Genomic DNA, 12328 nt, shown 5'->3' with positions numbered 1-12328 from the left:
GGCGAAAGCTCTGTCACCTCTAAGCTTCAGCCTTGTGTCAGGGACCGTCAACAGCAGCTGATCGGCTGATCTTAAGGATCGGGTGGGGCAGTAAGGCTGAAGGAGGTCGGAGAGATAGGTTGGCGCGAGGTTGTTTAGACATTTAAAAACAAATAAAAGGAGTTTAAAATTGATACGGTAACGCACAGGGAGCCAGTGAAGGGACGCTAAAATAGGGGTGATGTGCTCACGTCTGCGGGTCTGTGTTAGCAGACGAGCAGCAGAGTTCTGCACGAGCTGCAGGCGGGCGAGGGAGGCCTGGCTAATGCCAACATACAGGGCATTACAGTAATCAAGACGAGTCGAGATAAAAGCGTGGATTAATTTCTCAAGATCATGTCTTGATAGAAGCGGTTTCACTTTCGCTATTTGGCGTAATTGATAAAAGCTTTTTTGAACGACGCTGCTGATTTGTTTTTCAAATTTAAAATCTGAGTCAAACTTTACCCCCAGGTTTGTGACACAGTCGCTGAGATACGGGGTCAGAGCGCCGAGGTCAATGTTGGGGGAGGGAGAGCGACTTGGACCGAACAACATAACTTCTGTTTTGTCTTCATTTAGGCTCAGGAAGTTAGCTGAAAGCCAGACTTTGATGTCGTGCAGGCAGTCAATAAGACGTTGAACCGTGTTATTTTGTGCCATGGGAAAATAAATCTGGCAATCATCGGCATAAAAATGAAATGCAATACTGTACTTCCTAAAAATAGAACCAAGGGGGAGAAGGTAAAGCGCAAATAAAATTGGGGCAAGGATTGAGCCCTGGGGGACCCCATGTGGTAAAGGAGCTGTGGACGACATAAAACTGTCTACTTTTACACAAAAACTCCTGTCGGTTAGGTACGACCGGAACCAGTTGAGGGCGGCGCCCTTAATGCCCACACAGTTCTCAAGACGAGTGATTAAGGTGGCGTGGTCGACGGTGTCGAACGCAGCAGACAGATCTAAAAGCACCAGGACAACATATTTACCAGAATCAGTGGACAGGAGGATATCGTTAAAAACTTTTAGAAGCGCTGACTCTGTGCTGTGGAGGGCTTTAAAACCGGACTGGAACAGCTCAGTGATACCATTATCCTCTAAGAAGGGCAACAACTGACTGTAGACAACCTTCTCTAATATTTTGGAAATGTATGGAAGATTAGAGATAGGTCTGAAGTTAGAGAGGAGAGAGGGGTCGAGGCTGGGTTTTTTAAGTAGAGGTCGTACCACTGCATGTTTAAACTCTACTGGAACTATTCCAGAAGAGAGGCTACTATTGATAATGTTAAGGACACTTGATCCAATAGTAGCAAGTACCTCCTTAAGACAGTGCCTTTATTGTTGTCTGGGTGGAAATCGGGAGAAATGCGGGAGAATGGTTGCCCCGGGAGATTTTCGGTAGGGGCACTGAAATCCGGGAGTCTCCCGGGAAAATCGGGAGGGTTGGCAAGTATGCCTACCAGGCACACCTATGCGCGGTCATGAAGAAGGGAGCGGAGAAACGCGGGGTCGACCCCCTTTGAGACCACACCATTTAAAGCCCGCAATCGTCGACTTTCCTAATAATCCAAAGTACGCGTGTGAATAAATGTAGGTTTGAGTCAAGTAGTATCAAAATTGTCTTACGCCCTTCAAACCCAACTGTGTGCCCTCCCACTGCTAGAATCCACATTCCGTCCCCGGCAGTCTCACCTTCTTCAGCTTCTCCACCATCTCCTCGATGTTGAGGTCGGAGGCGTGCTCCGCCTTGTCCTGCATGTGCGTGAGCCACTCGCAGAGCTCCTTGTTCTTCTCGTTGAAGATGACCCACGCGTTGAGGCGGTCGGCGATCTCCTGCTTGCGCAGCGACACCTGAACAGAAACAGGAGAACTCTTAGACTTAGAAATGTCAGGCTTGTCCCTGACAGTTTGACTGTGTTTTAGTTTTTCCTCTGCGTTTGTCTTAGTTTTCTGTCAGCGCTTTTTATTTTGTCTTCTATTCCTGATTGTCTCCCTGAGTGCTGCTTACCCTCAGCTGTGGCTGATTGGCACCTGGCCACACCTGGTGTCAATCAGCCAGCTGCTATTTAAACCTGCCTTCCCCTCCAGTCCGTGCTGGATTATTGTCATTGTCATTGTCATTACTACCTGTCTTACCACTTGTCGTTGTAGCTATGTCTACTTTTGTTTCACTCTGCTCATGTCCTAGTTCCTTCGTGTCACAGTAAGTGTTTTTGTTTCTTGTCCAAAGTTAGCCTCTGTGCTATTTTAGTTCATAACCAAGTTTGTTCTCCGCCTTGTGCGCGCCTTTTGTTGTTACCCTTTCGTTTGTTGTTTTGCCTTAGTGTTTAATTAAATCATGTTTTCTCGTACAATGCCTTCCGCCTTCTCTGCATCTTGGGGTTCGGCAAATTTGGTTTGCAGCAGTAGTCATTAAAAACAAGTTTCAACAGTAAAACAAGGTACAACAGTAAAAACGAGGTACAAATACATAAAATACATACAACATACAAACCATCATGAAGGCATTGAGCTAAAAACTAAAAACATTTGTAACACAATAAAAACTAATCATCACACGTCGCTTCCCACTAAAGTGACTGCATAGCAGCTAAGCTTGTTTAAGAAGCTCATTTATAAAGTCAACAGCTAAGGCAGGGGTCGGCAAACTTTACCAGTCAAAGAGCCATATTGACCAGTTTCACAAATTATAGAAGACAATGGGAGCCGCAAAAATGTTTTGAAATTTTAAATGAAATAACACGTTTTTTTTGTTGCTTTGTGCTATGTATAATCCAGGGGTCTCAGACACGCTGCCCTCACCTTTATGTGGAAATTGAAAGCTGGTGCGGCACGCAGGTTTGAAATGAATGGCGTTTGTATGCGTCATGCGTGCCGTGATGGTACAGAATATAGCACCCACTACAGCCAGCGTGCCTGAACAGCCACGCGTTATATGGGGCTTCCGCTTGCTGACAGCAAGGCAAACTTGGTCAACAACCACACAGGTCACACTGACGGTGGCGGTATAAAAAAACAACAACTTTAACACTCTTACTAATAATGCGCCACACTGTGAACCCACACCAAACAAGAATGACAAACACATTTCGGGAGAACATCTGCACCGTAACACAACATAAACACAACAGGACAAATACCCAGAATCCCATGCAGCCCTAACTCTTCCGGAATACATTATACACCCCCCCCCCCCTCCCCCGCTACCAAACCCCGCCCACCTCAACCGACGCACAGAGAGGGGGGGTGAGGGGGTTGATGTGTGAGGGAGCAGGGTTGGGGTGGGGGCGGGGTTTGGTGGTAGCAGGGGTGTATAATGTAGCCCGGAAGAGTCAGGGCTGCATGGGATTCTGGGTGTTTGTTCCGTTGTGTTTATGTTGTGTTAAGGTGCAGATGTTCTCCCGAAATGTGTTTGTCATTCTTGTTTGGTTTTGGTTCAAAGTGTGCCGCATTATTAGTAAGAGTTTTAAAGTTGTTTTATATGATCACCGTCAGTGTAACCTGTGTGGCTGTTGAACAAGTATGCCTTGCTGTCACATACGTGTGCAAGCAGAAGATGTATATTGTATAACAAGTGTTGGGCTGGCACGCTGTTAATACAGACTGTAGAGGGCGCCAAATGTTGTACCATCATGGCACGCTCCTATTATAGCCCTTATTATAGTCGTAAGGGTGAAAATCGGTGAATATTAATCCCGGGAGTTTTCTATGAGAGGCACTAAAATCCGGAAGTCTCACGGGAAATTGGGGGGTTCAGCAAGTAAGCTGCTGAGCCGCATCAGAGTGATCAAAGAGCCGCATGCGGCTCCGGAGCCGCTGGTTGCCGACCCCTGAGCTAAGGGAACAAAGGATCTTATGTATCTGTTGTTTTTGGCCTTTCTATTACTAGGGGCGTACCTGCATCCTGAGGGCAAGAGTCTAAACTCTGAGAAGAGAGGGTGCTGAGGGTTGACCAGAATGGCCTTTGCCTTCTGGATGACTCTGGCCTGATAGATCTGGTTCAGGGTAGTGCCTATGGTCTTTTGGCACACCTTGATTATACCACCTAGTCTGTTTTTATTGGCCACACTGAGGTTACCAAACCAGGAGGTGATAGAAAAAGTTAAAATAGACTCGATACAAGATGAATAGAACATCCTCATCAGTGTCCTATCAACCTGAAAGCCCTTTAGTCTCCTCAAGAAAAACAGCCTCTGATTGGCCTTCTTGCAAATACGGTCAGTGTTGGCATCAAAGTCAATTTATTGTCTAAAATAGTGCCTAGATCAGGGGTCGGCAACCCGTGGCTCCGGAGCCGCATGCGGCTCTTTGATCACTCTGATGCGGCTCAGCAGCTTACTTGCTGAACCCCCCAATTTTCCCGTGAGACTTCCAGATTTCAGTGCCTCTCGCAGAAAACTCCCGGGATTATTATTCACCGATTTTCACCCTTACAGCTATAATAAGGGCATGCCATGATGATACAACATTTGGCGCCCTCTACAATCTGTATTAACAGCGTGCCAGTCCAACAATTGTCATACTATATACATCTTCTGCTTGCACACGTACGTGACAGCAAGGCATACTTAGTCAACAGCCACACAGGTTACACTGACGGTGACCATATAAAACAACTTTAACACTCTTACTAATAATCAGTGTTGGGTTGGTTACTGAAAAACAGTAACTAGTTACAGTTACTAGTTACTTTATTTCAAAAGTAACTCAGTTACTAACTCAGTTACTTACACCAAAAAGTAATGCGTTACTGTGAAAAGTAACTATTTAGTTACTTCTTCTACTTTTTTTTTTTTAAAGCTCCCATTAATGCCCTTTTAGCCTTCATTTTAGTACTGTTATTGCACTGGAGAATAATACCATCTGTTGATCAACTTGACATGCATTTGCATCACTGAACTCTGCTAAGCAATGTGCTCTACATACAACACACAAAGACAAAGATATGTTTCAAAGGGCCAGTTTATTTCAGGCCAGAACAAATTGACAAAACTATTTTAAATAGCTGCAACATAACATACATAAGTAACAAACAGCATAATAACACTAACACTAACACTAACACTAACACTAACACTAACACTAACACTAACACTAACCACGTTAAACCCAGATTCCGAACTAATAAAGGTCTTAACTCATTCTCTTTCTATGCCACTTCAATATGGAATGCACTCCCAACAGGTGTAAAAGAAAGGGCATCTCTATCCTCCTTCAAAACCGCACTAAAAGAACATCTCCAGGCAACTACAACCCTAAACTAACACCCTCCCTTCCACATAATACCTCTTCGGATTGTAAATAATCAAATGTAGACACTTTTTCTTATACTTTCTGATCTCTCTCTCTGTGTCCACTACTTGCTATACATATCCTACCAAGTCAGTCCTACACTGTTTCAATGTCCATTTCTCTGATGATGCAATTGTTGATGACTGAAGTGTTGATACCAACCAAACCTAACCCCCCTCCATATCCCACACCCCGGATTGTAAATAATGTAAATAATTCAATGTATATACCCTGATGATTATCTTGTGTGATGACCAGAGGTGGGTAGTAACGCGCTACATTTACTCCGTTACATCTACTTGAGTAACTTTTGGGATAAATTGTACTTCTAAGAGTAGTTTTATTGCAACATACTTTTACTTTTACTTGAGTATATTTATAGAGAAGAAACGCTACTTTTACTCCGCTACTTTTATCTACATTCAGCTCGCTACTCGCTACTATTTTTTATCGATCTGTTAATGCACGCTTTGTTTGTTTTGGTCTGTCAGACAGACCTTCATAGTGCCTGCGTTTCAACAAATAGTCACTGGTGACGTTCACTCCGTTCCACCAATCAGATGCAGTCACTGGTGACGTTGGACCAATCAAACAGAGCCAGGCGGTCACATGACCTGACTTAAACAAGTTGAAAAACTTATTGGGGTGTTACCATTTAGTGGTCAATTGTACGGAATATGTACTGTACTGTGCAATCTACTGATAAAAGTTTCAATCAATCAATCAAAAGTGTGAAGGAAAAAAGACCCTTTTTTATTTCAACCGTACATCCCGTCAAAGGCCTAAAGACTGACTGCACAGTTCCTGTCTTCACAATAAAAGTGCCGCTCCATCGCGCCTGCGCTTTCAAAACAAGAGTCTCCGAAAGCCAGCGCAAACAAGCTAGCAAGCTACGGAGTTTGCCGCCAATGTATTTCTTGTAAAGTATATAAAAACGAATATGGAAGCTGGACAAATAAGATGCCAAAAATCAACCACTTTCATGTGGTATTAGACAGAAAGGAGGAACTTTTTTCTCCTCCATTTGAAAACGTGGACGCTATCAGCACTACTGTCTGATTACAATCAATGCAAGTCATCAGAATCAGGTAATACACCAACTTATATTCTTGTCAACATGAAAGAAAGGAATCTATATGTGTTAAACATGCATGTATATTCATTAAAACACCTTTAACATGTAAACAAAAACGGCAAAATAAATAAATATAAATTATATACTGTATGTATATATATATATATATATATAAATGTGTGTATATATATATATATATATATATATATATATATATATATATATGTATATATATATATATGTATATATATATATATATATATATATATATATATATATATATATATATATATAAATGTGTGTGTATATACATATATATATATATATATATATATATATATATATATATATATATATATATATATATATATATGTGTATATGTTACTCAGTACTTGAGTAGTTTTTTCACAACATACTTTTTACTTTTACTCAAGTAAATATTTGGGTGACTACTCCTTACTTTTACTTGAGTAATAAATCTCTAAAGTAACAGTACTCTTACATGAGTACAATTTCTGGCTACTCTACCCACCTCTGGTGATGACTGTATTATGATGTTAGTATATATTTGATAGTATATATCTGTATCTGGACCCCGACTTAAACAAGTTAAAAAACTTATTTGGGTGTTACCATTTAGTGGTCAATTGTACGGAATATGTACTGTACTGTGCAATCTACTAATAAAAGTTTCAATCAATCAATCAATCAATCAACAACATAGCTGTAAAGCTGGCTTCACCTAAGAAAGGCACACGTGACATACACAGAGCCTAACCAGGCAGATTTGAATTGTTGTTTTGGGCAGTAGACGGGATCTTTGATCCAAGACACAACTTACATTTAACTAAAATGTTCTTTTCTTTGTGCTCGACAAAAGAAAAGAAGTGAGAATATCTCATACTTGCCAACCCTCCCGAATTTCACTGCCTCTCCCTGGGACAACCATTCTCCAAATTTCTGCCGATTTCCAGCCGGACTTAAGGCATGCCCCCTCCCGGTCTGTGCGGATCTGAGTGGGGACAGCCTGTCGTCACGTCCGCTTGGCCAACCAAAAAGTAACCACAGAACACTATACCGTATAGGCGTATAGTGTTCTGTGGTTACTTTTTTGTTGGCCAACGGTTGTATTGCGCACCCCCCTCCCCTCCCCTACACTCCCCTCCCCTTCCCACACTCAGACACACAGTCACACGCACACACAGAGAGCGCAGAGGAAGAATCAGAAGCACGTCTCTGCTTCGCTGGAATAAAACACACTCAGATCCTCAGTTTCTAGCCGATACTACATAAAAAGTAACGTAAAATAACGCAGTAACGCATCATGTAGTAACGGTAACTGAGTTATTGAATATAAAAAAATAACCCGTTAGATTACTAGTTACCGCCGAAACTAACGGCGTTACAGTAACGCGTTACTTTGTAACGCGTTAGTCCCAACACTGCTAATAATGCACCACACTTTGAACCAAAACCAAACAAGAATGGCAAACACATTTCGGGAGAACATCTGCACCGTAACACAAAAAAACACAACAGAACAAACACCCAGAATCCCATGCAGCCCTGACTCTTCCGGGCTACATTATACACCCCTGCTACCACCAAACCCCGCCCCCACCCCAACCCTGCTCCCTCACACATTCCCCCCCCTCTGTGCTCGGTTGAGGTGGGCGGGGTTTGGTATATAATGTATCCCGAAAGAGTTAGGGCTGCATGGGATTCTGGGTATTTGTCCTGTTGTGTTTATGTTGTGTTACGGTGCAGATGTTCTCCCGAAATTTGTTTGTCATTCTTGTTTGGTGTGGGTTCACAGTGTGGTGCATTATTAGTAAGAGTGTTAAAGTTGTTTTTTTTTATACCGCCACCGTCAGTGTGACCTGTGTGGTTGTTGACCAAGTATGCCTTGCTGTTATCTACGTCAGCAAGCGGAAGCCCCATACATCGTGTGGCAGATCAGGCACGCTGACTGTAGTGAGTGTTATATGCTGTACCATCACGGTACGCATGACGCTGACAAGCTCCATTCATTTAAAGCCCGCGTGCCGCACCAGCTTTCAAATTCCACATAAAGATGTGGGCAGCTTGTCTGAGACCCCTGGTTATACATAGCACAAAGCAAAAAAAAAACTTTGTATGCATTGTTATTAAATTTAAAATTTCAAAAAATTTTTGCGGCTCCCATTGTTTTCTATAATTTATGAAACTGGTCAAAATGGCTCTTTGACTGGTAAAGGTTGCCGACCCCTGGCCTAGATACTTGTATTCACGGACTATCTCAACAGCAGAGCCATTCATGAGAATGGGTGCTTTGGCACTCTCGATGTTACCTTCTCGTCGCCGGGTCATCGGCCCGACACGGTCATCTGGATCACACCTGAGAGAGGTGCTCTTCCACAAAAACACTCATCCAAGGCATTTAAGTTCCTGGAAGCCTTGGTTCCTGGAACTGAATGTTCCTATAGACTTGTGAGGACCTTGCTCTGTGCACTGGGAACAGAAACGTTCCCCAAGGTGTTCCCAGACCGTAGCAGACGATTTTGCCAAAAAATGTCTCACCAAGATGAAGTAATTACCACTGATTGATTGATTGATTGGCTGGCGGGTTGATCATGTGACTTGTGCTTTGCCAAGGCAAACACGGTGAGAGTGAGTTTGATCACTGCATGATTGAACACCCCCTCCCCTCCCCCGACTCATTTAAACAGCAAAGCCCATTAGAGCATCTCTCGGTACGACCATCTGTCCAACACCCCCCCCTCCTCACACACACACACACACATTCTTGTATTTGTTACCTTCTCGAGATCTCCGAAAAATGCCTACGTCTTTAGGACCACCCTTTCTAAATATATAAAGATTTGTATTTACAACATTAATGATATATACATACTGTGCAAATATAAAAACGCTTGCTGTGAAAAATGAGTTGGAATTTCACAAGAAAAAGGTCACAGTTTCACAAGAAAGACTTAGAAGTTGTGCAATATCCTAATAAAAGTTGGAATTTTACTCAGTAACAGTCGCAATTGTACAAAAAAAGGTTAGAATGTTGGCAATTTTATGGAAAGAGTCGTAATTTTACTCGACAAAAGTCAGAATTTTATAAGAAAACTGTCAAATTTTGGCAATGTTACAATAATGATCGGAATTTTACTTGGCAAGATTTTGACAAAAGTCGTAATTTTACTCCAAAAATGTCACTATTTTACAAGAACAACAAAAAAATTGGCAATGTTGTGATAAAAGTCAGAATTTTATATGACAAATGTCGCCATTTTGCATTAAAAAGTAATCATTTTACATTAAAAAAGTAATCATTTTACGAGAAAATATTGCAATATTACAGAAACAGAAAGAATATATTAGGAATTGTTCCCAATTTTATTAAAAAAAAGTCGACACATTGTGAGAAAAAGCCTGCTTTTAGTTAATTTTTTGCTTGTATTTGGTTTTTAATCTTCATTATTCACTTCAAGTTATTACAGTATGTCTCTATATACATATTTATTTTATTTTTGTAATTAATTTTGGCCAGAGGCATTTCAATTTCTTACACACACTTGTTATTTCATATGTTGACCAGAGGGGGAGCACTTTTAAAACCGACACAGCTTTGAGAAAAGAGGTGCATTTTGGATGGCCAGAAATAAGAAAATATTAGACATGTCGTCTATTCAGCAATTTTCTTTTATAATTGTATAGTTGCTCGATGACTTAAGGGCCTCATTAACATTAATTCAATTGATGCGTTTCGGTGTCCGCTGGCGTTTTTTGTTGTTGTTGTTTTTTAATATAGGGAATAAAATTCGACAATGTATTGTGTATTTTTTAAGCGTTTCCTTGGCAACGCGACTGCTTGGGTGTGTCCATACAACACTAAACTAAAAAAAAAAAAAAAAAACATTCATGTGGAAATGTCCAAACTTTTCCCACCAAGTACCACCTCAAAAAAACTTGGCTCTCCAAGTACCACCATAATGACCATTGTTAAAATACAGTAGCGTAGTAGGCCTAAGTCAGGGGTCGGCAACCCAAAATGTTGAAAGAGCCATATTGGACCAAAAATACAAAAAAGGAATCTGTCTGGAGCCGCAAAAAATTTAAAGACTTATATAAGTTTTATAATGATGGCAACATGCCCTGAGATCGGTAGGTTGTGAGTTCAAACCCCGGCTGAGTCATACCAAAGACTATAAAACATTGGGAGACATTACCTCCCTGCTTGGCACTCAGCATCAAGGGGTGGAATTGGGGGTTAAATCACCAAAAATTATTCCCGGGCGTGGCCACCGCTGCTGCTCACTGCTCCCCTCACCTCCCAGGAGGTGATCAAGGGTGATGGGTCAAATGCAGAGAATAATTTCGCCACACCTCGTGTGTGTGTGACAATCATTGCTACTTTAACTTTAACATGATGTAAATATGCCTGATTAGCACTCCGTAACAAGTCAACAATATCAACAAAGCTCACCTTAGTGCATTCACGCACAGTATAAAATGTTTGGTGGACATAAATGAAACAAAGAAGGAGTGGCATAAAACACGTCTTTCTGTGGCAGCGTCGGAGAAAGTTGTACAAACCCCGTTTCCATATGAATTGGGAAATTGTGTTAGATGTAAATATAAACGGAATACAATGATTTGCAAATCATTTTCAACCCATATTCAGTTGAATATGCTACAAAGACAACATATTTGATGTTCAAACTGATAAACATTTTTTTTTTTTTTGCAAATAATCATTAACTTTAGAATTTGATGCCAGCAACACGTGACAAAGAAGTTGGGAAAGGTGGCAATAAATACTGATAAAGTTGAGGAATGCTCATCAAACACTTATTTGGAACATCCCACAGGTGAACAGGCAAATTGGGAACAGGTGGGTGCCATGATTGGGTATAAAAGTAGATTCCATGAAATGCTCAGTCATTCACAAACAAGGATGGGGCGAGGGTCACCACTTTGTCAACAAATAAATGCCTGAGCAAATTGTTGAACAGTTTAAGAAAAACCTTTCTCAACCAGCTATTGCAAGGAATTTAGGGATTTCACCATCTACGGTCCGTAATATCATCAAAGGGTTCACAGAATGTGGAGAAATCACTGCACGTAAGCAGCTAAGTCCGTGACCTTCGATCCCTCAGGCTGTACTGCATCAACAAGCGACATCAGTGTGTAAAGGATATCACCACATGGGCTCAGGAACACTTCAGAAACCCACTGTCAGTAACTACAGTTGGTCGCTACATCTGTAAGTGCAAGTTAAAACTCTCCTGTGCAAGGCGAAAACCGCTTGTCAACAACACCCAGAAACGCCGTCGGCTTCGCTGGGCCTGAGCTCATCTAAGATGGACTGATACAAAGTGGAAAAGTGTTCTGTGGTCTGACGAGTCCACATTTCAAATTGTTTTTGGAAACTGTGGACGTCGTGTCCTCCGGACCAAAGAGGAAAAGAACCATGCGGATTGTTATCGGCGCAAAGTTGAAAAGCCAGCATCTGTGATGGTATGGGGGTGTATTAGTGCCCAAGACATGGGTAACTTACACATCTGTGAAGGCACCATTAATGCTGAAAGGTACATACAGGCTTTGGAGCAACATATGTTGCCATCCAAGCAACGTTACCATGGACGCCCCTGCTTATTTCAGCAAGACAATGCCAAGCCACGTGTTACATCAACGTGGCTTCATAGTAAAAGAGTGCGGGTACTAGACTGGCCTGCCTGTAGTCCAGACCTGTCTCCCATTATGAAGCCTAAAATAGCACAACGGAGACCCCCGGACTGTTGAACAACTTAAGCTGTACATCAAGCAAGAATGGGAAAGAATTCCACCTGAAAAGCTTAAAAAAAATGTGTCTCCTCAGTTCCCAAACGTTTACTGAGTGTTGTTAAAAGGAAAGGCCATGTAACACAGTGGTGAACATGCCCTTTCCCAAC

General features: G+C 41.8%; 1 protein-coding gene across 1 annotated transcript in view; it reads right to left on the bottom strand.

Moving 5' to 3' along the window:
* Positions 1 to 12328, bottom strand: part of syne2b (spectrin repeat containing, nuclear envelope 2b) — a 296242-nt gene that overhangs the window by 55610 nt on the left and 228304 nt on the right. The window contains exon 106 of the mRNA XM_072916123.1: positions 1711 to 1869. Within this exon, the coding sequence (XP_072772224.1) occupies positions 1711 to 1869 (159 nt within the window). The remainder of the gene's footprint in view (positions 1 to 1710; positions 1870 to 12328) is intronic.

Source organism: Nerophis lumbriciformis, linkage group LG26 (assembly GCF_033978685.3).
Source record: "Nerophis lumbriciformis linkage group LG26, RoL_Nlum_v2.1, whole genome shotgun sequence".
NCBI classification, from domain to species: domain Eukaryota; kingdom Metazoa; phylum Chordata; class Actinopteri; order Syngnathiformes; family Syngnathidae; genus Nerophis; species Nerophis lumbriciformis.
The sequence above is the reverse complement of the archived record's forward strand: the minus strand, read 5'-3'. Positions and strand labels throughout refer to the sequence as shown.